Here is a 27,344-nt window from a genome sequence, read left to right as displayed (position 1 = left end):
AAGAAATTCCGTGAATATAACAGACCATTTTCTGAGCACTATCCGACGATATAATAACTTCGATCGAGACAACACGTCAATTGATAAGATTAGGAAAATTAGATATATTTTTGATAATATCCTGTCCATGCGTGCCTTATAAAGCATGAACACTTGTAGAGGTAGGCTTTCATAAGGCAATCGTTGACGTCTAACTTCCTAGCTGACATTCTACGCCACCGACTGAGCGATTGATTTGTAAGGTATGTTGAGCTAATGACTGACGTATTTTTCCGACGATTTCAAGAAATTGTTACAAAAATATCAATTTCTACATCGATCGAAATATGAAAGTCATAATGATCAGAGCTATTAAGGAAGCTATTACGTTTTCTTCTTATCATTAAATCATTCGATGGATTACGCGTATACGATTCCATCTATATTTCTTACGGTATTATCTTCTCATTCGTATCTCATAAATATTTGCAAGCAAACTGAAACGTTAAATAAGTATGTACATTGAAAATCTATCGCAGAATGCAAACGAATCTGGTGTAGTATTTAAATACATACGCCCAAATTAACGTTTCGCGTGATTTACAAGTAAAATCGAGTAAAGAAATTTTATCAACATTCACGATCCGAAATAATAATATATAATAAATAATTTATTTTACAAAATAGAAAATAAACGAACTGTGAGTCATCCAATGGATGAGCTTGTTTGCCGAATCGATCCAAGATGGCAAGAATATTGATACTGTTCCTTATCAATCTGATGTTCACGAATCTCCTACTTGGAGACGTGATCAGCTCTCAAGTCGACGATCCAAGCTATAGACTACCAGTAGAAGCCAAACCAAGTTTTTACGAGCTAGATTTGACAGTGAATTTGAATTCAAATTTATCAGGAATAGATTTCAAATTTACCGGTGAAGTGAAGATCGACATTGTAGCTGAAATTCAGGATGCCCATACAATAACACTGAACATGAAGAACCTCATTGTAGAGAATATTACCCTATACAATTTAAATGGAACCGCTATTAATGTGAATAGTAGTGCATATGATGACAAACATGAATTTTTAATTATCATGCTTAATGACAAGCTTAAAAAGGGAGACAAATACAAGCTTACTGTGAGTTATTCTGGAGTCGTGAATGATCAATTAAGAGGATTCTACAGGAGCAGATCTGCCGACAAAAATGGCAATCTAACGTAAGAATACCTTCTTATATAGTTCACAAGTCATCTCTTAGATAAATTCTTCATTTTGTACTCATTTTGTAATTTTTTATTGATATTCAAAATAATTTTGATAATATTGAGTATAAGAACATGATAAATAAAAGAAACCAATACATAAAATAAACGCTGTTAGATAGTTATGTAATATTATTTAAAATTAGTTAAATTATTCATTTTAGATTTAATTGGCCAAAAAATTTTGCACATCATCATTTTGCTTAATAAAGCGTAAAGAAAAATTACGACTGACTGTTGCATTTTCTCGCTCATTTTTTTGCTCGAGACGATCAATATTTTCGAGAACTTTATTTTCACGTTGCAGATATGTGGCTGCGACTCATTTCGAGCCAACAGGTGCACGGTTAGCGTTTCCTTGTTGGGATGAGCCTGCTTTCAAGGCACGCTTCAACATTTCTATAACCCATCCGAAATCTTACCATGCGATTTCGAACATGCCAGTTGAAGAACTAAAAGTGGAAAACGACATGAAGACAACTAAGTTCAAAACAACTCCATGGATGTCCACTTATTTAGTGGCATTCATAGTCTCCAATTATGAATGCAACGAAGATGGCATGTTCAGAGTGTGTACTAAGCCACAGGCAGTGAATCAGACACATTACGCCTTAGAAAAGGGTAAAAAATTGCTAGACGCTTTAAATGAATATACCACCATCAATTTCAACCATTATCTACCAAAAATGGATCAGGTATCGCTGCAGGACTTTTCGCCAGGCGCTATGGAGAATTGGGGTCTCGTCACTTACAGGTAATTGTTGCAGCACATAATCAAAGTTGATCAAGATCACAATTCGATTTAACAGGTCAAAGTTCAAATTTCAACGGCGAACTCATCGAATGTTCGACCAAAGCGTATAAGAGTTTTTAGGAACGGATGATGAATCAAACATATAACATACCAGTAAAGTTTTAATGATGTGCTTTCTTAAAACTAGAAATTTTAGTTTAAGAAAACCAAATGTCATGGTTTTTTGTCTACATGAGGTTTATACATATGCATATCTAGTTTAGAAATTTGATTCATCAACGAATAACGTTTACAATTGCTAAGCTACCGTTAAACACATTCTTTTAAATTGTCCCAAATATAAAGAGCCTCGTCCTAAATTCCAGATTAAGAAAATTCTAAGTATATATATATATATATATATGAAGTTAATGCAATATTAAAATCTATTTAAAAAATATTATATTTTTGATGGCAGACTTCAATCGAAACATTTCATTTCAGGGAGTCTGCTCTCCTTTATCAAGACGGTGTTACCACAACTCGTACGAAGCAAAGTATAACTACGATTATAGCCCACGAATTTACGCATCAGTGGTTTGGAAATCTTGTTAGTCCAGAATGGTGGACGTGGATTTGGTTGAACGAAGGATTTGCAGACTACTTCCAATACTTTATTACTCATAAGGTAAGTGTAATAAATGTGTCTTCTACTTATATTCTATTAATTTGTTATAAGGGAATCGTTATAAACTGGATAATAAATTTTTATTGCACTCAGAATTTCAATTATCAGTTGCTCATATTTTATATGACTATTAATATAGCTATGCATTTTACGTATGTTTCTGACCTCTACATCAATTAACAACTAATATATCTTTCACCATTAAATTCTCGCCGACTACTTTAAACATATTCTTGTATCATATAATATCAAATATCATGTAATATATTTGTAGGTACTACCCGAATGGCGATTAGACGAAGTGTTTGTCGTTGACAACATACAAGGAAACGCTTTCATTGCAGATGCAGGCGAAAATCCGCGTCCCATGAACAAGAACGCAAATACGCCTCAAGAAATTAGTAGCTTGTTCGACAATATTGCGTATCAGAAAGGTAAGTTATTAGAAGTAATTCCCAATACATATGTTCGAGAATATTAACAGCAAAGTTCGACGTAACATTTTTAACATCAGATAAAAAATATAAACAAATACGGTGTGAGTTTTCAATAGTTTCAATTTATTGGCCAATGTTAAGCGCAAGAGATAATAGGGACCTACATATCTTATCAATTAATTAATACATTAAACCTTAGGCCTAAACATTATCAGGCAAAAGATAAAAGGTGAGACTTTCGACGATAAATAGTTGGGAGACGTCCTATAACGGATCTGTTTGTAATTTTTACAGAATTTAAATTTTTCACATAGAATCATCGAAATAAAATACACACACTATTGCTTATGAAGTACAATACATACATTATAATTCGCGAAAGTATATGAACTCTTATGAATATATACAAAACAATATACTATACATTTGAAATTTCTTTAGGCATTGTCATGAGATACTGTCACGTAAAATAAAAAAGAAATTTAAGAAAAAGAAGAAACTTAATTTTTTTCTTGTTTGCAATACACTTCCGAGCTCTAGGCGTGACTGTTCAAGACTGACTTGGATGATTTTAGGGAGAGTATTTAAATTCTTTTATTCGTGGGAGTGGGAAAAGGTATCGATCATATATTTCTGAGAACGGATAGAGTGACCGGATGTTATCCCGATGGTCACTCATGCTAAGACGCTTGGAATTCCGCTATCTTATCGCTTTGTTTAGTCGGATTTCGTCTGTGACAATACGACTGTCATGATTATATCGGTACGATTTATAAAAAGATCTTTCGATAAAATACTTAAATCGAAAGTTACGAAATATTTATTACAAGTATAGACTTTGCGAAGATTAAATCAAGTATTCCAACAGTCAATTATTCATTACACTATTTACGCTATTCATTAGTTTTTTACTAGCAATAAGTGTATTTCTTGCAATAAATTTCTGCTAATTATACTTTTGAGTCAATTACAAATTTTATCAACATAATCAGGTAGTTATGTTTCATTAATGAAATTTCAAAAAGTTTCGAATAACGGACACAATATATCCATCCATAATTTTCAAAAATTTTCTACGACAAGTGTTCACACACTTTCACGAAGCACTTTAAGTATTCGGACACCTTAGCCGATTTGCAACAGAAGAAAATTAATGTTAATAAACTATATAAGTAAATGAGGAACTTATGATCAAAAACAGCATATATCATCTTCTCATAAATAGTAAATCATCTCTCAATAAATAGTAAAATCTAATTATTCTTCTTAAAGTTCACCAACAGTATTGTAGGATCTTTACTACAATTAATTTATTTACAATAAATGGATTAAACAGGTGTTGGTTAAACAGGAAACGATGGTTATTTAACGTGAACTATATACAATAATGTACTATACTTAGACAACCAAATAGTTAATTTGCAACTCTCGTCACCACGGATCTGTTACGTAAAATAAAAAGGAGATATCGAAGATGAAAAGTAAAAGATAAGAATAAAGAAATAAAAAGAGAGAATTTATTTCTTAGCACTTGGTTTACAATTTACTTCTGAACTCCAGACGCGACTTTTCAAGATTGAAGCTCTTACAACTACTTTCGGCGGAATCTGATTCTTTTTCTTTGTCATCCCTCAATATCCCCACCATCCACGCGTTTGTTAGGCGTTCTCGTACATTCGGCGAAAGGACCGTTGGGATATTGAGGGTTCATTAGGCACTTCGCCTTGGCGATATACATTGTAGTGCCGCCACATCCCTACTTCCGTCATCAGCCCATCGGCTCCCAAGCGCGGCCTGGTCCCCGATGCGGACTGAGATGTGGTTGATGTTACAGATCCAACACTCTCTTTTACGCGGACCATACTCTCTCGAAAACGCAATTCGTACTCTCTGACTTCTCGATTGACACTCTTTGACTTCTCAACTCACACTCTCTGACTTCTCAACTGACACTTTGACATTCAACTTTCTCCCTTAGCATCCATTTGTCTTTTGTCTTAGCTCCACTACGCACGTGTTCCGCAACCTCTCGTGGCCAGGGTCACGCTGGACTTTTCCGCGAAACTATTCGATTGAAGGACCGACAGTACATTGTTAGGCCTGTCGGCACTTCAGCTTTCTCGCGACATTGTTTATAGTTCGCCCGATATCTCTTAGGCCTTTCGTCCACGATACTACAGTATATTAAAATTTGAAATATGATAAGAACTATTAAATTCAAATAACTATTTTTTGAATAAATTATATTATAAGTTTCAATTCATTCAATTATATTGTATGGAAAATCTTTTCTATTTCATTTACGACTACAGCTACAGACTATAGACTACATTTACATATGTAGATAGTTTGAGAATAAATAAGCTCTCCATGATGTCTTGGTAAAAATTTTGTTGAAAAATTGTATCATAATCGGTCTCACTCTACAACTCAAATTAGTTGATTTCATATTAGTTATTTATAAGTAATTTTCCTGCCAATAATATAATACTAATTCGGAATGTCGTCATTATTTATTAACACATAATTATTAATTTGATACTCTAATTAAATTGCAGAATACTTTTGAGTGCTAGTAGAGATACATTAGAATGGCGTTGATTATATTTCTTGAATATATGATTAGTATGGCAATTAATTGATTAATTATTAATATTAACAATTTCTATGAAGAATAAACGTTCAAAGAATCTAAATAGCGCAAATCATTGAAACAAATTAATATTTTGTCAATAAAAATATGAGAAATATTTTAAAAAATAAGTACTTAACTTGTCTACATCGAAATTGGAAAAAGTACGTTGATTGTATTGCATTAAATAAACTATTTAATGATAAAGTCGAAAAGTGTTTTATGAAAATGTAATACTAATAGAATATTTAAAGACAGCAATCTAACACAAATATAATAATGTAACATTGTAAATAGCAAGCTAGCTTTTTAATGGAAAAATGGACTTTAGAAGTAGAATTTCTTAAGGATTGTAGATTAATTAATTTATTGACTATCTCCCTGTTCTTATGATAGTATTTTCTCTAATCTAATAGAAATAATTTTCCAAGCTCAAGACGTTAATGTAAAGATGAACATCATAATCGCTGGATTTTACAGTTCTAAACCATTAGAAAAAATAAATAAATTAGAAAAATCATTAATGATCAAAATGCATTATTTGCTAATAGGATTTATAAGTTAAAAATTTGTTGCACACATCGCATACAAAGTTAACTGGAAAAGAATCCTTCCTACTGTTTTATTGCAATATATTGATATTATAAAATCTAAAAGATATAATTATTATAAAAGATTTTTACCATTATCATTTTTGCTTTGCAAGAAGAGTAATCGAATTTGAGAACAAGGATATTTATTCAAAGACTAAAATATTATTATAAATAATTTTCAATCTTATTTGCTCCTTGTAGTTAGAAGATTATCGTGTAATTTAAAAAAGAATAGTATAAGTCGACAATGGTCTGCGTAATATACATATTTACATATGATCGAACAGTGAAGGGTCAAATTGTATATCTTTTATTGGTGAATTTATTCAAAATTTTTAAATAAAATATGAAACGTACGCGATTCATTTGGTGAAGCATTTCTTAACATGAGAAACGCTTAAATTGAAAAAAATTTTTTACTATTTTTCTTTTGCAATCCTTAATAACAATGCAATTAACAAAGCTAAAAATAAAAGAAAACAAATTGAATGCATATACAGATGTATATCGTTTGATCCTCAAAGAAATCTAGATATTGCTTACATCTGCATGTTTTGAATAATGAATAGTAAACATAAATAATCACTTCTGAATAATGATCATGAGTTATTAAAAACCAATCTCTAATATATATCCATATCTTTGCAGCGGGATCAGTTATTCGAATGATGTCACACATCTTGACAGAAAACGTTTTCCACGAGGGTTTAAAGGAATACCTCAAGCAGAAGTACGTATATTTAAGTCATCTATATGATATATATATGTCGAGTTTTCGTTGGCGTCAGGGGCGTGTAACAAATTTCCATTTGGTTTAACCATTGTTGTTATACAATATAAATGATATTTACTGGTACAAATATGATTATTACAGAATTTGACAAGTAACCGTGGCGATTAGATACTCGAGATGCTAATAACAATGATCTTAGGTTCAATAACGAATCCACGGTCGATGGGATAGCAAATGCGCTTTCTTTCAAAGTCTAAGTCGAACTGAACTTACGTGTCCACAATTCAAGTGTAACTAAACTTAAGTGTCCACAGTACAAGTTAAACTCAACTTACTGACCCCAGTCCAAGTGGAATTGCACATGTATACTCTTCTCTGTACCTCTCTGTACCCCTCGGTCAACTATATTTTTAAGGAGAGCTATACAACTACTCGATACCTCTGTTAGGTAAAAACGTCTATCCCGTAACCGTGGCTACGTTTAGCGACCAGTTGTGTCACTTCGAGCCCAAGCCCACTGTCATAAATCTCGGGCAAACATAATTGGATTAAATCATAAACAGCTATTTCTCAGTTTTATTATTTAAGTACGGCTATAATAAGAAGTCTGGACTAAAGTATTGGGGACTTTCCCAAACATTCCAAAAGAGGGGCCCCGATGTACTTTCATCTCCGACACGGCCATCCTGACAATCACACGAGTGTATCTAAAATATTATGTTTTCTCAACATTATGCTCGCTACAACTGACATTATTTACCATTTAATTAAATGTTCCAATAAGTCAAGGGTTCAGTTCAACAACAAAAATTTGGATCGGATGTCTTAATAACAAATAAAAGAAAATAAAAATTCAGTAACATTGTAATTAGTATTCAAAGTGCTAGTTGCATTCTGTGGATTACCAGCCCGATCGTAATGACATGATGGACCATTCTCAATTTCGTATCCAAATCTATCTCATTTTTCTAGATCGTACGACCACACAGAACTTCGTTCTATGTTCTCACTGAGCTTCGTTACATTGTAGCCCCGGCTGCATGTGAACTCACTCCGCTAAATGTTATATGGTCATAGTGCTAATGATCTTCTGAGATAGGGGTACTCATATCGTCGTGGTCACTGTTCTTGCCATCACTACAGACATCCAATTCAGCAGGAATACAATTATCTGGCATATTTTTTTAAATCTATCATGACTGCATTTATATGATCGTTTACCGCCTAATGCTTTTAAAATATACCTATCTCCTTCCAAAATCACTGCTATTACAAATGGACCTTTAAATTTTAGATATGCTTTAGTTTGATTCCTTTCCACGTTTTTGCGTAATACAAAGTCACCAAAATTGAATCTAAGTATTTTAGCTTTCGTCTTGTCGACTCTATCATTATCACAATTAGCGCTAATCTCTATGTTCTGTATAGCCTGCTGTCCTACATCGGAGGTACCTACTTTTCTTTCTTCAATATTTTCGGGTAGCAATAAACCGTAGGGTCTTGCTGTTTTATCGATTAGTAATTCTAACGAACACGATTTAGCCACACGATTGGTGGTGCAATTCAAAGCCAACTGTATTTCGCTATTCTTTTTAACCAGTAATGTGCAGCTTCGCGAGCGTTTTATCCCAACCTAAGTGCATAATTACTTAATTAATGGTGCACGTGATTAATAACGGACCACCTAAAACCTCTTGGGACAATAGGCAAGCAGAGAGTTCTGCCTTTGCTTTGTATTTTGCGGTAAAGGGTATCAGATCGTAATTCGTATTTTTATTTAGCCCTCGGAAATCTACACATAATCCATCTGAGCCGTCTTTCTTCTTCACGAGTAATATGGGGATCGCGAATGGTGAATTACTAGGCCTTATGATTTTTGCTCTAATTCATTCGCTTATTCTCTTACGTACTATTCTTCGTCTATAAGATATATAGTCTATAAGGACTTCTTTGCACGGTGACGTTAGGATAAATTGACCGTATTTCTAACTGGCCCGTATTTACGCGAGGACGTAGGAAACCCGTAACGAAGGAATTTTTGAGTTTGTCGGGAACAGAGATTAATTGACTTTTATCGTTACCAATTACATCAGTATCAACTTCATTATTATCGGTCTCGTCTACCGGAGTTTTACTACAGGCATTAATTATCTTTGTTTTGCAAATAACGGGGCTATCTTGTGTAATATTTACGTCAAAACCTTGGCTTAAAATTTCACGACCTATCACGATGTCACATTTTAAATAACTATCAGCAAGGACATGAAAAATTATCTCCAATGTAAAACCATTAATACATACAGTGGGCAAATTTGAAATGTACGTTTAATACAAGTATTTTCTATTCCTCGCATTACTACTACTATATCAGTCGTTTTTTTGCCAGAAAATCTCAAGGCTACCGATTCTTCAATTACTGAACACTCAACTCCAGAATCGGAGTAAAATGGAAACGACTCACCCAGATGACTTCATTTACCAGTTGAAGCTTCCACTACGTGGAGGTCGACTCAACGCTTATTCTTGAAATTATAGTTTCTTTTTGGGGCGTTGCCTTCTAAAGGATTTTCCTCCATAATCAGATTGATAGCTGCGCACCATGCAGCAGGGTCGGAGCCCGCGGTGTCAGGGTTAAAACACGATAGCGAAAGATTTTTAGGCTCCGCCCTCGATTTTTGTACTAGCGACTCAATTCACTCGCGCACGATGGTCGTAAGCTCTGGCACTGTTATAACCGACACTGCGCCCACTTATGATGTCGGGTTATCATTATGATTAGGGTTAGGGGCGTGTAATGAATCTTCACTGGAACTAGCTATCGTTGTTATACAATCGAGGTAAAGTTGATTAGCACGAGTGTGAGTATTACAGAATTGACAAGCAACCGCGGTGATTAGACACTAATGACAATGGTCTTAGGTTCGATCACGAATCCGCGGCCAACGGGATAACAAATATACTTTCTTCTAAAGTATAAGTCGGACTTGTGGTTAACATAAAACGTGACAATATTCACTGATCGTAAAGAAGTTGTTTTTCTCGCTAATGAGATCGTACGAGAGTGTGTTTTTCGTGGCGGTGATGCTGCAGAGGAAAACTATGATGGGGTGTGTCTAAGGGCACGGCATCATCGGATTCATCGAGGAAAACCTTCGCACAGAAAGTGAGGGAAATGGACGTTGCTGTTGATTGGTTAATTTCTATGTTCATGGTTAGAGAAGGATGCTAACCGCCCTTGAGAAAAAGTTTTTTGTTTCTTTTATTTGCGTTTAATTAACAATCAATTCTCGTAGAGAATTTTAAGTAAATTTATCTGGCGTGGTACTATGACATGATTAATAAGTGTTTATAGTATGTTTGATTCTACTTAAATCTACTGCTTAGGTCTAAGGTGTAATGTCTTTTTAGCCTGCAGATCTGTTCCGACGTGTCGAGTAGTTGAGTAATTAGAGGGTTTTGGTGGTTGTTAACTCCTGTACTGTGTCTATTGCTGAATTTGAATATTTCTTCTTTGACTGTGGGTACCTTGAGGTCGTGACGTATTATTTTGTTGGTGACGGACCAAGGTGCATCTATTAGGGATCTTAAGGTTTTCGATCGGAATCGTTGGAGAATTTCTATATTGGAATTACTTGCTGTTCCCCATAATTGGGTTCCATAGGTCCAAACAGGATTTAATATGACCTTGTATAATGTAATTTTATTTTGCGTGTTTAAGTTGGCACGTCGGCCGATGAGCCTGCAGAACTTTTTAAATTTTGCTTTGAGTTGTTTTGTTTTATCTAAGATATGTTGTTTTCATGTCAATCTTCTGTCCAGAGTCATGCCCAGATATTTGACTGACTATTTATCTGGAATAGGTATATTGTTTATCGTCACCTGTGGGCAAGTTTGTTTTCATAACGTGAAAGTTATGTGGCTAGATTTGTTTTCGTTGACTTTAAGCGCCATTTATGGAACCACTCTTCCATAGAGTCGAGAACTCGCTGGAGAGTAGAGGACGCAATTGTCGGGTCTGAGTGCGAGGCTAATAAGGCTACATCGTCAGTAAATGTGGTAATCTCTGTTGAAGTTGGTAAATTTGCAGTGTAGATGGTGATATAGAACGATATCCCATGCGTCGGCATCCGTGCTAGCTGCGTCACCTCCGTTTGAACGACAAGCCCTCGCACTCCAACAGGTGTACGATCACCTGAGGGATTTGGGCTCGGGCGACGGGGGAACGCAGCTCACTAACTGTGACCGGCCGGACCAAGACGTCCGGAGGGAGGCAAAGCGAAGAATATGGGAAAGGTGGCGCTCCCAATTGCTGGAGGAAGACACCACGCGGCCGCACCGAGCCGTCCGCGCCATCCTTCCCAACTGAGAGGCCTGGAGGGACCGTGGAGTAGTTGCACTCACATTCAGGATGACGCAAGTACTCACCGGCCACGACGTGTTCGGGGAGTACCTGCTAAAAATTCAAAGAGAGGTGACGTCCATCTGTCACCACTGCCAAGAGGAGGAAGACACGGCACAACACACATTGGAACGCTGCCCAGCGTGGGAAGAACCGCGCCGCGTACTACGCCGCACCATCGGCGATAGGCTAGCCCCTGAAATGGTCATAGAGGCCATGACGAGGGGCCAACAGGAGTTAGCCGCCGTCCGCAACTACTGCGAGCAAGTAATGCTAGCGAAGGAGCGGGCGGAGAAGAACTGAGAAAAGAGAGGCGACCCCGTCAGAGTGGTTCGCCGAAGAGAACCGATACGACGCCGCGAGACCGCGGCACCACTACTACCGCCGTTATAGAAGAGCGCGGCGAAGGAGCCGTCAGGCTGAGGAGGGTCTGGGCCCCCCCTCAGACTCGCACGACGGCCCTGGGAATGCGGGGAGTGGATGCAAACAGGATGCTTCCCACAACAACAAAGGGAGACAACGACGAAGGAGTGTTGCGGTAGCAAATCTAAAGAAAGGAACTGGGACACTCCTGACAAGCGTCATGAAGACCACCGTGGGGTTTTAGTCGGTAAGAGTCCGACACTACCCGCCGCCCCCTAGTGGGCGGGCAGGCGTCCATGAGGATTTCCCCACGAAAAAAAAAGAAAAAAAAAAGTGTAGATGGTGAACAGCAGGAGTCCGAGGACACTGCCATGGGGTATGCCAAGTTCTATTGGAAATATTGAGGCTATAGCGTCTAAGTGTTTTACCACGAACTGCCTATTGGTTAGGTAGGATTTTAGGATGGAGTAGTAGGTGTGTGGTAGGATTTTCTTTAGTTTGAACAAAAGTTCTGCATGCCATACTTTGTCGAATGCCTGTTGAATATCTAGAAATATAGCAGTACAATATTTTTTCTTTTCTAAGTCTTGGGTGATCTTGTGAGTTAAACGATGAATTTGCTCTATCATAGAATGTTGCTTTCGGAAACCGAATTGGTGATCTGGCAGAGTTTTTAGATCCTCTAAGAGTGGAAGGAGTCGTATCATTAGCATCTTCTCGAATAGTTTGGATAAGGTGGGATAAGAAGACTAATTGGGCGATAAGAGCTGGTTTCATGTATTGGTTTTCCAGGTTTGCGAATGAGAGTAATCAATGATATTTTCCAAGTTTTGGGATAGTATTGAAGGCGGAGAATTGCATTAAAGATGGAAGTGATGATTGCAATCCCTTTTACGGGAAGCTCCTTAATGGCTTCGTTACTTATCAGATCATGCCCCGTTGCTTTTTTGGGATTTAGACGACGGATTAATTCTATGACTTCTTGAGATGAGAAAGGCTCAGTAGGAGAAGACATCTTGAAGGGAGAGTGCAGGTATTCAGTTATTTCATCTGGAGTAGTGGGGGAATGTGGTTTGAAGACGTTGGTTAGATGACTGGCAAACAAGTTAGCTTTTTGTGTAGGGCTACGCGCCCATTCACCTTGCGGACAGCGAATTGGAGGGATTGTTAGCGGAGGACAAGAGAGTTTCCTGGATGCCTTCCGTAGTGAGGGGTTGCATTATTTAGCTTTCGCTTGTCGTCGGGTGTTCCATGACTCTGCCACATTCTTCTAAATCTGAGTTTTTCTATGACTTTTTTTTAATATGTGGTGGGGATATTCGTGTTTATTGTCGAAGCTCTTCATAGGTGTGGAAGAACGGATAGCGTTTACTATGCTGGTGGTGTTTAGGTATTCGGCGGCTGCTTCTACATCTTCGTTTGTTTTTAAGCGAATTCAGGCTGATGTTGTACGATTGAAGATTTCCCTAAAGAGTTGCCAGTTGGTGAGTTGGTTGTGAATAAAGCCATTAGGTAGATTTTCAATAATTGTTGAGTTAATTATTGCTATTACGGGTGAATGATCTGAAGAAAGTTCCACAGAAGATTTGATTTGGACATATCTTGGCGAGATGTTTTTGGTTATGAAGAAGTTTAATAAGTCAGGTAGTTTGTTATTGCCAGTGGGCCAGTAAGTGGATTCGTTTGTACTGAGGTAATTAAGTCTGTTGGTGTTTACCCTGTTCAGTAGATCTTTACCTCCTACTGTAGTAAGTCTGCTGCCCCATTGGGTATGTTTAGCGTTGTAGTCTCCTCCTGCTATGGATCTATTGCCGAGGTCTTCGAGGAAGTTATCGAAGTCCTCTTTAGAGATAGAATGTCTAGGAGGACAGTATACTGCTGACGTGGTGATTAGACCATGCCAATATTCTATTGCTACGTTTGTGGCTTGGAGGTAGTCCTTCTGGTATGATGGAAGCTCATAATGTTTTATGCTGGTTTCTATGATAATTCCGGTGCCGCCATGGGCTTTTCCGCTAGGATGTTGGGTGTGATAGAAGTTATAACCAATTATTTTTAGGTGATTTTTATCGGTGAAGTGGGTTTCAGATATGAGCATTACATGAATTTGTTGTTGTTTCAAGAAGAATTCTAGTTCGTATTTGTGCTGAGCTGGACCGTTGGCATTCCAAAGAGCTATGTGTAATGGTTTTATTTTACGTCGCAGTGTAGTTTGCTCACAAGGAGTGCAAGCAGTGATAGCAAGCTTTTAAATTGCTCTGATTGTTGTTCGATTAGTTTTTCAAACCTGTCGAGATTATTCGTGTTTTGTGGACTGGGAACTGGGACTGGAATATTTTGGGAATGTTCATTATGGATTATCTTTCCGCTTTGTACTCATAGAACTACCTGAGCATAGGAGATTTAAGGAGTAGATAGTTTTTGTGGGCTGGGTGTTGGAATCGTGAGGTCCTTTACTCTGGGTTTGGGGTTTGGGTTGTTATATAAGATCTTGTAGGCTGAGTAGCCTTTGTAGTTCGCAGGGTGCTCTCCTTGACAGTGATTACATTTCGCAGGAGTTTCTGCTGATTTAGTGCATTGGTCTGTAAAATGAGAACCTGCACATTTGACGCAGCAGTATTTGCGGTTGCAATATTTATGTGTATCTCTGGCACCTTTTGTACTGAACTATCTCTTTTTTTGTAAAATGTGGTTCGAATTTTATTACCGAGTTCATTAATCAGTTGATATTATAGATTTCTTTGTTGTTTGGTTTTTGCTTTAAATCAACAAAGAATAAAGATATTGGGTTTTTTTGTGATTTTTTGTCTTATATTGCTGATATTGATACCTTCATAGCTAAGATTTTGGAGTTCGTACTTCAGTTCATCTAAGTTAGCAGAGTGGTGAATGTTGCGTAGTACCACTCGAAAGGGTCTTTCATGTTTTAGTTGATAAGTGTGGAATTTAGCGTTCAGGGTTTTTAGCAGCTTTGTTAGTTGTCTATAGGAGTCTGGATTAGTCCGCAGAATTTTAACCTGATTGTTTGCAATTTTTATTTGACAATCTTCTTTGTTGATATCTTTCTCGATGAACATCTGGTAATCATTTTGCCCGAAGAATAGGGTCTGTGTGTGGCAAGCCACGGGTCAGAAATCATTGGAATGTTTACTGTCGAGTGCCGCTACAACTATTCTTTTTAAGGAGAGCTATACAATTACTCTATACCTCTGTTAGGTAAAACGTTCATCCCGCGACCGCGGCTACGTTCGGCGACTAGTTGTCGCCTCTAGCACAAGCCCATTATCGCAAAATCTCGTACAATTATAATCGGGTTAACTTATAAAGATTAAAGTATTGGGGATTTTCCAAAGAATTCCAAAGAGAAGGCCCGGTGTCCTTTCATCTCCGACATATAGATATACATATTTACAAATTTAGCATTTCTTATTATACATAATATTTTGTACAGAATATTTTGTAAAGAGGAATCTTGCAACTGATACAGATTGTCTTTGTCCTTTATTTTGACATCTTCCCATATTCTGATTTCGTACATATTGTGGATATGTACATTTAGCATTTTCTATAAGTCTTCCGTTACTACTACATTTTTTTGGTATCTTTTTCCTGATTAAAATATACAACGAAAACCTCGATTTAGCAATAAAAATAACAAAATTTATTGGGATATATGTTCCAAAAGAAGCACACGTATTTTCTTTGCTCAGTAAGATGAATAAAAACACAATGCTTTAATAATATTTAAACAAAATAGGTAATTTACGCTATAAACTGAAAGAATACGACAAAAATTTTTAGAGTATCGTTCAATTACTCGTAAAAAATAATATCTTTGCCATTGTGACTCTACAGTCACAATACACTCAATATACACTTCCTAAATAAAAATTAAATATTTGTAAACATTTTTCATTTAGAAGATATTTGCATATGTTTGTTATTGGCTTTTCAAGTTTTTGTCTTTTGTTTTGCCTACAAATTATATTAACGAGAGATAACAATTCTTGCAGTGCAGAGAAAGTTGCTAATTCAACAAATCTTTTCGAGTATCTTGGAAATAATAAAAAATGGGATGGAGCTTCGTTTGGGGAAATCATGGACGAATGGGTGAACAACGCAGGATATCCGGTTGTGAATGTGAAGCGAAACCATGACGATGAACTGCAGTTAAGTCAAGAACGATTTTCATTTTATGAAACTAAAAATGACGCAAACTGGTGGGTGCCTATAACTTACGTCAAGTCGTCTAGCATGGACTTTAATAATACTACTCCAATTATATGGTTAAAACCAGGCCGTAATGAAACGATAAAATTTAATAACACAGAGGGGTGGATTATTGTGAATACACAGCAAGCAGGTGTGTAATATTGGCTATATTTAAAAATTTCTAGTGAAAAAATGAAAAAATGAAATCAGTACATTTTCATTGTAGGGTTTTGATCCTATTTAGTTTTAATATTTATAGAATACGTAATTGAAAATATAAATTAAAAAGTATTAAATTACCAATTAAAAAGTATGGGAACATTTCCTTGCAACTAATAAATTACAACAACTAATACTAATACAACAATAGTAATAAATGAAATAATATATTTCTTTTTAGGTTTTATTGGGCACTGTATTCGTCACATTATATATGATTTTGCATAATTTCTACCCAATATAACATATGTTCGAACTCGTAACAATTTGCATACGTAAATAGTTCCAAAGCGGAAACATACCATATAGAACAAATCATGTAAAAATTCAACAATTCCACAGATCTAAAGAATTTTTTTATTTACATGGATGAAATACTCTGAATATACATATAAATTGAAATTTATTACTATAGGTTTAACATCAATAATTTTCATTTCAGGATGAAATATGCTTAAAAATAATAAATATCCTGATATGATTAATGTGAAAAATAAAGAAATGGCGCGTTTCATGATTATATATTTCGAATAATCAAACTTCTGTAGTATAACTATTGTAGTACCAGAAAGACTGAATTAAAAATTCCTATACTCATCTACGCGATCAAATTACTGATCTTCAAACAAGAATTTAGGAAGTAATATTTAGTCAGTGAATTTTCTAATTTTTTATTTATTCATTCTCTATTTTTCCTCTAATAAAAATTAAATTGTCTATTTTTAGTATCATCTTTTGCCTTATAAAACCATAAATAGAATATAAGTGTTTTTTTAATAAATAGATTTGAAGAAAATTTATTACATAACTGTTTTGAGATTATTAACTAAAACATATGTAATACAAAATAATTTTAACTTTTTAAATGATAAACTGATACTTAAGTTACTGCGTAGAAAGAAACAAACTATTTTTATGCGGGAATTTATAGTGATTTAATTACGCATCAATAATTGCAACTTAAATTGAATGAATTTTCAATTTCCTAAAATATAGTAGCTGTGAAAACTTATGGAATCTTTACATAGTTAGTAACAACATGTTTATGTAGTAGTTAGAAACAACATGTTTATTATTATGCAGCTTTGTAGGAATTGCAAATTTAAATTTCGAGCTAGGAGGCTTACAAATTTTGAAAAAGTATTCTTATAAATATTTCAATACAATAATAATTATCGTAGCTTTAAATGTCGTAGTAATTTAATATTTTAATATAGAAATTAGACAATTACAACATGTTCTTAATTTATAATTGTGTTATCTGAAAAATCATCAATTTTTGTGGTTTAACTATTTTGTAAAAAATTTCAAATATTTATTATACTGTAAAAGTATATCTCAACGTTATAAAAATATGTGTATTATATTAATAATTAACTAAATTTTTTAGAAAGCGTGCAAGATAATTAAACCAACCGTTATTATAAATATATCTGAATTGGTTCAATCTTTTGCAAGATGAATAACACATACATACTTTCATTTTTTAATTATTATTTGCTCGGTTTATTTTAGGTTATTATCGCGTGAATTATGAGCCAGAAATGTGGAAACTGTTGTCGATGCAGCTGAATTCGGATAACTACGAGAATATCCACGTCATAAACCGTGCTCAGTTAATCGATGATGCCTTAAACATGGCTCGCACTAACCGATTGAACTATACGGTTGCATTGACACTCACACTTTACCTTGAGAGAGAAACAGATTACGTGCCTTGGCAAACGACCTTCAGGAATATGCAATTTTTGCACAACATGTTACGTACTTCTGCACAATATAATAATTTCATGGTATACATATATTTATAACATAATATGTCTTAAAGAAGCCAAATACTTTAATTCATAATTTCTGATATATGTTACTCATTTTGGTAATTATATAGGTTATTATATAAGTCGAGCAGATATGAACTATTTTTCCATAATTGTTATATTAATAACGGCTATCCTATTGGTGATAGAGAAATTGTTTTTAATTATTTCTAATTTATAGAATTATTAATTTAGTTTATATTAAAAAATTAAGTTTTTAATTGACTAAATAATATAGTAGTCATATATTATTATACACACGATGAAAAATGGCTACAAGAGATCTTTTCTAGTGTAATTTTTGTCTAATCATTCTATGATAAGTAGACTCCAAATATTTATGCAAATTCATATTTTTATGAACACAACTAACACAATTAAGACCTAGACAGAAATTTAATTTACCTCTTAAATACTAAACAGAGTACTGTACTTTGGATATTTAAAGATTTTTGCATATCATGTTCATTCATAATATTTACGGTCTTGCACGTTTTTTATTTTAAAACAGACAGTAGGCAATTTCACACAAAATATAATAGGCAGAAAAAATCGAATTTACGTAATAAGAAGGATGCACATATTATATTCCTTCCAAAAGATCTTTTTGCTCTAATGTAACCAATTTTTCTATTTTTGTTTAAATAAAAGTTCAAAATCGTTGCAGAGTTATATTCGAAAAATAATGAAATCCGTGACGGATCAAGTGAAGTATAAGCCGTATGAGAAAGGCGAAGAGCTCGATATCGTGAAACTTCTTAGGGTAAACGCAATGGAATGGGCCTGCAGAGCTGGCGTTGACGAATGCAAAGATTATACCAACAGGGAGTTCAACGCATGGTTAAGTAATTCCAATAGATCGTAAGTTGCTATTTTTGTTCTCACTTGTTTCTTTTTTAATCTTTCCTACCTTTTATCGTTGACTTATTCACAATAAATGAAGATTTATCGATGGTGTATATCATTTTCAAATCTTGCAATTATATTGTTTTCCAATTGTTAAACTTAAATGCATTTTATTGAATCATGACGATTGCTCTAATTATACGAAAACTTATGTATCACGCGATAGTAAAAGTTAATTAAAGAATAAATAAATATATATATACATATATATTTATTTATTTTATATTTATATATATAATATATAACATATTATATATATAACAAATATACATAAAAAATATATATTATATATATATATATATGTCGGGTTGGCGTTAGCACTTGGGTTTGGGGCGTGTAAAGAATCTGCGCCAGGGTCGCTCATCGTCGTTGTACAATCGATGATATCTTTTATTGTCACAAATACAAGATAAACTACCGGCTTCAATAATCGAACGATAATGACAATGATCGTGGAGTCGATATAGCGAATCCATGGCCCACGGGATAACTGATCTACTTTGCTTCAAAGTCTAAGTCGGATTCGACTTACTCCTCGTGATACAAGGATCGCTTGATTAACTCTGCTAAGACGTAGATTATTCACTGATCGTACAAATACACTAGGTATCCAACTAATGAGACTGTAAGAAAAGGAATGACTTTCCGTCGCAACGACGCTGCAGAGGAAAACTATGGTGGGATGTGCCTAAGGGCACGAGGTCATCGGATTCGTCAAAGAAAGCCTCCGCTCGGAGGGTGAGGGAAATAGACGTTGCTGTTAATTGGTTAATCTCCATACTGGCGGTTAGAAAAGGATGCTAGCCGCTCTTGAGAGAGTTCCTAGCGGGAAGCGTCGTACGTGAGGAAAGCAGATCTGCCGTATCTTGCCGCAATAGGTGACAGATATACGGGCTGATATAATAATGACTGTTTGCCAATCTGAAGGACTTTAGTTAACCAGATCCTAAGATTTGTAACGGTTCCTCAGGCTATCTGAATATAAACTGCGAATGATGCGTCGGCATCTGGCGATCATCTTACCCGAAGCAGTCTCGCTCGGGCAACCGAGGCGAACAGATGTGTGTAAGCAAACGTGTGCTCCAGTCAAGTGATTCAGAGAAGTGCTACGAATAGTGATAGTGACAAATAATGCAGCAGCAGATATCAACAATCAAGATTGCAACCAAAGGAGAAAAATATTAGACAAAAGGGTCGTCAGATTTACCAGGCTTACAGCAACAACAGCAAAATAATAACAACCAAAATGATATGGAAACAGAAGAAATGGAAGAGCAGTGGAGACAGGAGGAGTGCAGACACGACAACGAAATAAGTTACCAGGACGAAAACTGGAAGCTAGCAAAGACTAGCAAAAAACGCAAAATAATTCCAGGCACAAATGCTGCAGGAAACCCAGATACAGAAAAGCAGCGATGGCTGCAAGAATTACCATTAAGAAACTCCTTCAGCTCATTAACGGAAGAAATAGACAATGACCCGACAAGCAAAACCACAACTAAATCACCTTACATATCAAAACCACCACCAATATTTGTTGAGGCCCAAATAATAGACCCGCTTATTGATCTACTAAACAATATAGTCGGGAAGGATAACTACACAATAAAACAAACAAAATTAGAACAAGTAAAAATTCAAACAAACACCCCAGAAGTTTATAGGAAAGTGATAAATGAACTAAAGGAAAAAAATGCTATATACCACACGTACCAACTCAAAACAGAAAGGAGCTATAAAATAGTTATAAGAGGTTTACATCCAAAAACTAACACAAAAAAATTAAGTGAAGAATTAGGAAAGATTGGCCATGAAACAAGAGCAATAAACAATATGACAAGATACGATACGAAGCAACCATTGCCACTATTCTTAATAGAACTGGAACCCAGAACCAATAACAAGGAAATCTATGAAATCAAAAAAATACTAAATACAATTGTAACAGTGGAACCACCACGCTACAAAAAAGATATACCACAATGCATGCGGTGTCAACAATACGGACACACAAAAAATTATTGCAACAGAAGCCCGGCATGTGTTAAATGTGCAAAAAATCACCTAACAATACACTGCCCACACACAGGAAAAATAGAAGAAGTTAAATGCTATAATTGTAACGGAAACCACCCAGCCAGCTACAAAGGATGTGAAATAAGGAAACAAATACAACGTAAACTGTTTCCTCCACTTCGCAACAGATCACACAATGACCATCAACCACAACAAAGTATAACGGATAACGAAACAACATTGAAAGCACAACACGAACTAAACGCTATAAGCAGAAACATAGATCCCCAAGGTAAACGAAGCTACGCACAAGTAACTAAAAACATTAGCAAACCAACGCATGCAAACAATCAGAATGAAAACAATAACATCGAAGACGTTACAGACATCAAAGAAATGCTCAAACAATCCATTAAAGGTATGGAAATGTTAGGAAAAATGGTAAGTGATCTAAACACAATACTAAGACAACAAGCACAACAAACAACAATCATGTTACAACTACTCACTAACTTGCTAAGTAAAAAATAGAGATGGACATTTTGAAAATAGCAGTCTGGAACTCCAATGGCTTGCAACAGCGAGCCCACGAAACTAAAATATTTTTGTATAAAAATAATATTGATATACTACTTGTCTCAGAAACACATTTCACCCTAAAAAACTACATGAAAATACCGTACTACACCATATACGATACCAAACATCCCTCAGGTAAAGCACATGGAGGAACTGCAGTAATAATAAAAAATGACATCAAGCATCACTTACATAGTCAAACAAATCAAGAACACCTACAAGCAACCACTGTCACAATACAAACCAATGACAATTACTTCCAGATGTCAGCAGTATATGTACCTCCGAGACACAAAATGACACTTAAAAAATGGGAAGAGTACTTCCGATCCTTAGGCGACAAATATATAGCGGCAGGAGACTTTAATGCAAAGCACACATTATGGGGTTCGAGAATTAGCACGCCGAGAGGTAGAACATTGGAAAAATACATTAGAAGCAGCAACCTCAACGTACTATCTACAGGAAAACCAACGTACTGGCCGACAGACCCCAATAAAATACCTGACCTGTTGGATTTTGCAGTAACAAAAGGGCTAAATGTAAGCAAATTAAAAATAGCAACCAGCCTCGAGCTTAACTCCGACCATACACCAATTATAATAGAATATACAAGCAAACCACTACTTTATAACAAGTCAGAGTCGCTTTGCAATAAAACCACCAACTGGCAAACTTTCAAAGAACTGATCGAAAACAAAATCAACTGCAATATCCCGTTGAAAACACCTGAACACATTGAGCAGGCAGTAGCAACTTTGACAGAAATAATACAGGAAGCAGCGTGGGTAACCACCACCTATGAAACAAATAGCAGGCAATCAAAAATTATTTCGCAGGACATCCTAGACAAAATCAGGGAAAAAAGAAAAGCGAAAGCAAAATGTCAAAAACAGAGAACACGAGAAAACAAGAAAAACCTAAATAAACTTGCAAAGGAACTAAAGAATAAAATAAGGGAACATCATAATAACGAATTCTCAAAATTCATCGAATCACTATCCGCGCATGAGAATACCGACTACTCCCTATGGAAAGTCACTAACAAAATTAAGAAAACAATAAAAACAATCCCAGCAATCAGAAAAATGGACAACACATGGGCCAGAACCAACGAAGAACAGGCAGAAGAATTCTCAAAGCACCTACAAAATATATTTTCGCCGTATGAAATTAATAACAGCATCTCTGGATGGCAAACAAATGAAGAAGTGGAAAATGCCAGCAACACAACTGATAAACGCTGCACCATACTCAGCACAACAGCGCAAGAAGTTACAAACTTAATTGAGGCAACAAAGACAAGTAAAGCACCAGAATTTGACTTGATCAATGGGAAAATCATAAAAAACCTTCCCCCAAAGGCAATAAAACTAACAACGATAATATTTAACGCAATTCTAAGAATACAGTACTTTCCTACACTATGGAAAATAGCACAGATAGTAATGTTACCCAAACCAAACAAAAACCCACATTTAACTGCATCCTACAGGCCGATATCATTACTACCTGCGTTTTCCAAATTATTAGAGAAAGTAATATATAACCGCTTAAAACCAACAATAGAAAAAGAAAAACTAATACCGAACCATCAATTTGGATTCAGGAATAAACACTCCACAATAGAACAAATGCATAGACTCGTCAATGAAATCTTACAGTCGCTTGAAACAAAACAATACTGCACAGCACTCTTTATGGATATCGAAAAAGCATTCGACAAAGTTAACCATGAAAAACTTCTTCAAACAATCAAAAAGCAATTTCCAGAACAAATCTACAAACTACTCAAATCTTACTTAAACAACAGAACCTTTGTAGTAAAAATAAATGATGCATACTCTGAAATTAAGGACATGAAGGCAGGAGTACCGCAAGGAAGTGTCTTAGGACCAATATTATACACACTATACACGGCAGATATACCAACAACTGTCAACAGCAAAACACTGACGTTTGCGGACGATACGGCCATACTAGTGAGGCATGCAAATCTAGAAACGACCGCCGCACTACTACAAGAACACATTACAAAAATAGAAAAATGGCTGCAAAACAAACAAATAAAAGTGAACACCAGCAAGTGCAACCACATAACATTTACACTTAGAAAAGGAAAAACACCAGATATTCAACTGAACGGCGCCCACATAGCACAAACAAAGCAAGTCAAATATCTAGGAATAAATTTAGACACACGCCTTACATGGAAGCACCATATAAAATCAATAATAAACAGAATAAGTGCAAAAAGGAAGCAGATGTACTGGTTAATCAATAGAAAATCTAAATTAAGCACAATGAATAAACTAAATATATACAAAACAATAATCAAACCAATCTGGACATACGGAGTCCCACTATGGGGGACGGCAGCAATGAGTCACATAAGCAAAATAGAAATAGAGCAAGCAAAAATTTTAAGGACAATAGTTAACGCTCCATGGTACGTCAGAAATGAAGATCTACGAAAAGATCTAAAAATTCCAACAGTCAAAGAGGAAATCGCTAGATACGCAAAAAAGTACAAAGAAAGACTTGCAGCACACCCAAACCAGCTGGTTGCTGAAACAAATGAAACTAAAATAGAAAGTAGACTGAAGAGGAAGCATCCCGCAGACCTCGAAATAGAGATGCAATAGGAAACCTAGAAGATGGAACCCCGCTGGGGGTAACCATCCACATGCTATATTTTATTTATTTTTATTTATTTTTTTATTTTTTATTTTTTTTATTCTTTTATTCTCTAAGCTATAACATTTTACCAAATGTCCTTCTGTCCTTTAAATTGTAAAAATTTAATAAAACAAATAAAAAAAAAAAAAAATCTTACCCGAAGAATAGGGTATGTGTGTGGCGAGCCACGAGGCAGAGACAGTTGGAATGTTTACTGTTAGGTGTTGGTACAACTATTTCTTTTTTAAGGAGAGCTATGCAATTCTATATCTTTGTTAGGTAAAACGTTCATCCCGTGACCGCGGCTACGTTCGGCGACTAGTTGTCGTCTCGAGCCCAAGCTCATTATCGCAAATCTCGTACAATTATAATCGTGTTAACTTATAAAGATTAAAATATTGGGGATTTTCCAAAGAATTTCAAAGGGAAGGCCGGTGTCTTTTCATCTCCGACATATATATAATACTTTCTATATATTATATGTATATATATAAAATTATATATAAAATTATATATATATATATATAAAATTATATATAAAATTATATATATATATAAAATTATATATAAAATTATATGTATTATATATAAAATATATAAATATATAATATGTATATAATATAAATTCCTGATTGTATTCCGTTTTCTATATCATTTCCAATCGCCAGAATATTTCTTACGATTGAGAGAAGTAATCGTTAATTAGTATGCGTTATTCCTGTTTTCAATTGGATGCTAAAAGTTTCTTTGAAATATTAGAAACCCTTTTTTTTTTCGATTGAAACGAAAGCGAAACGTTGAGTCACAAAAAATGGAGGGTCGAAGCAGAATTAAATGATATTGCCGATATTAGGATAGTCAATATGTATAGCGCAAGATGAATTTTTTTAACAAAAAAATAATTACTTTATTTACAGATTTGATATTGACTTGAAAAACAATATTCTCTGTGATGGAATAAGATCTGCAAATAAAAAAGCGTGGAACTACACTCTGACCGAATTGTTGAAAACGAAGGACGAAACCGAAAAAAAGAGTTTACTGTCTCTCTTGGCTTGTTCCGAGTCAGTAGATCTATTGAAGGAATACTTACACATTTCTATTCAGGAAAACGCAGCTGTGACATTTGATAATGCAGTTCTAAATGTAGTGTCTCAGAATGCAAAGGGTGTCAGCATTGCTCTGGAAGTGCTCACTAGCGAAGTTGAGAAGATAAAAAAATTGTAATTGACAATTGAAATTGTTTTCATCGTTAAGAATCCGATCTAATAATATAGAGGTGTGATTGGATCGGTACAATCTACAGAACTTTTTGATTTCAGAAACAAAGCCGAAGACATCATCAAATCGAGTGCTGACATAATTGCAAGCGCAATTACAAATAAGGATCAATTTACGCAGGTACAATAACGTTTAATTAAAATATATTAACTTTAAAACTTTATTTTAATTCTTTTTACTTTAATTAAATGCATTGGTCGGTCTTTATCACAAAATGAATTTTATCAAAGCCTCTAATTTAATTTTTCTTTTTCCTTATGGAAATATGCTCTTATTGTCTTTCTTTATGCGCTCATGCGTTTCCTTTGTCTGATCTAACTTATAAATGTTTTTAATCATTTTTATATGACAAGAGTAGAATTGAAAAGGACAACATGGCTAATCAATATATTTGACGTATACTTTGGTTATTATGTTTTTACAAAGAATCGTTAGTACAATAGCCAACAGTGAAAAGAGATACAGAATGAATCCGAAGAAAACTTATACGAACAAATGTTTAAACGTGCTATTCACAATTGTTGTAGTATTAGAAAGTTTCATAACTATAATATAAAAGCACATGCAAAAAATATGATGTAATATATAAAAATATATAGGTAATAGATTTATGAAATATTGTAGGTGATTATAATCAAGGATATATTCAAAATTATAGCACTCAACATTTTTTAAATATTCAATAACTGGTTATTGAGATTTATAATTGCTGATTATATTTCTTCCTTGTGGTTTTCCATTATATAGTAGTAACATAAACTTCATACTAGTAAATATATCTATAAAAATTGTGAAATTTGCTTGGTACTTAAGTAGTTCGTAACAATCGTTTGTTTATTAACTTTTGAACGAGTAATCTGTATGTTTGTCTGAGGAGTATGTATCATTGTATGTATGTAAGCTAATAATTAATAGTATGCAATCATTTTTTACTTGACAGTTAATTATGTTTTTGACGAAGGAGAGATTGAAACCAGACTTTCTTGAGACTATCTTATTGAAAGCAACCAGAAATTTGGAATGGCTTAACGTCCATCAAGAAACCATTGAGAACTGGTTGTACACTCACAGGCACTATTTCAACTCCTCCAGTTCGCTGACGTTTGCAACGCTTCTCATTATATTCTCAGTATTTATTACCAGATTTTACTAAAAACTTATTCAGTTGAACTGTAGTTAGAATATATTCAATTAGTTCATCGAGCAACCGAGGCGCATAAAAATACAATCAAGTATTAGAACAAATCGAGAATGATCATTTGTATAGAATGCATTAACACGATCATGGAATCAATGATTGTGTTAATCGATAGAGAGATATAATATACAATCTATGAAGATTTGGAATATTTTTATAATTTAATGTGATTGTAGGGAAAGCTATTTGGTCCAAATATATTTTTATATTACGTTAAGAAATAAAGAGTGAAATCTTAATGTCGTTATGGATTTACTTATTTGATTCGTACAAGTTAATCTATTTACAATAATATTAACAAAGAAAGGGAGTATTATTATAACATGAAAAATAAATAGTAACTTTAATCGTATGAAGCTGTTTAGAAATATGTTAAATATTAATTAAGATGTATAGTTTGTATAGTAAATGTTCTTACATGCGTCATGCATGTATATAGGTATTATGTCATTTACTTAAAACTCCAATTAGTGTTTAATAACTTAATATATTATAATATTATAAATAATATTGTAACTGTATGAATATAGATATATGATAAAGAGACTTAAAAATAAATAAAGTATTGAGTGACTTTTATAATTTTATATTTTCGCTCGGAATAAGACAAT

The 27,344-nt window shown here is 34.6% G+C and overlaps 1 protein-coding gene across 2 annotated transcripts; it reads left to right on the top strand.

Annotated features, from left to right (window-relative positions):
* On the top strand, positions 1-26,902 carry LOC139993122 (aminopeptidase N). Of its 2 annotated transcripts, none has more exons than XM_072014584.1 (12): positions 1-242; positions 667-1,203; positions 1,556-2,002; positions 2,486-2,669; positions 2,944-3,103; positions 6,980-7,061; positions 15,840-16,189; positions 17,773-18,050; positions 18,742-18,935; positions 25,172-25,477; positions 25,577-25,655; positions 26,476-26,902. In XM_072014584.1, exons 2-12 carry the CDS (start codon positions 725-727, stop codon positions 26,686-26,688), a joined length of 2,772 nt encoding a protein of 923 aa, XP_071870685.1. In that variant the 5' UTR covers positions 1-242; positions 667-724; the 3' UTR covers positions 26,689-26,902. The 2 variants fall into 2 exon arrangements, with proteins under 2 accessions (XP_071870685.1, XP_071870674.1); XM_072014573.1 differs by lacking the exon at positions 1-242 and adding an exon at positions 278-433 and having other exon boundaries at positions 519-1,203.
* Positions 26,903-27,344: the final 442 nt, after the last annotated feature.

This window comes from Bombus fervidus, chromosome 2, assembly GCF_041682495.2.
Source record: "Bombus fervidus isolate BK054 chromosome 2, iyBomFerv1, whole genome shotgun sequence".
Taxonomy (NCBI): domain Eukaryota; kingdom Metazoa; phylum Arthropoda; class Insecta; order Hymenoptera; family Apidae; genus Bombus; species Bombus fervidus.
The sequence above is the reverse complement of the archived record's forward strand: the minus strand, read 5'-3'. Positions and strand labels throughout refer to the sequence as shown.

Coding starts and splice junctions, on each gene's coding strand:
- LOC139993122 (XM_072014584.1), top strand. CDS start 725: ATGGCAAGAATATTGATACTGTTCCTTATCAATCTGATGTTCACGAAT. Junction 1,204..1,555: donor GACAAAAATGGCAATCTAAC/GTAAGAATACCT, acceptor TTCACGTTGCAG/ATATGTGGCTGCGACTCATT. Junction 3,104..6,979: donor CAATATTGCGTATCAGAAAG/GTAAGTTATTAG, acceptor ATATCTTTGCAG/CGGGATCAGTTATTCGAATG.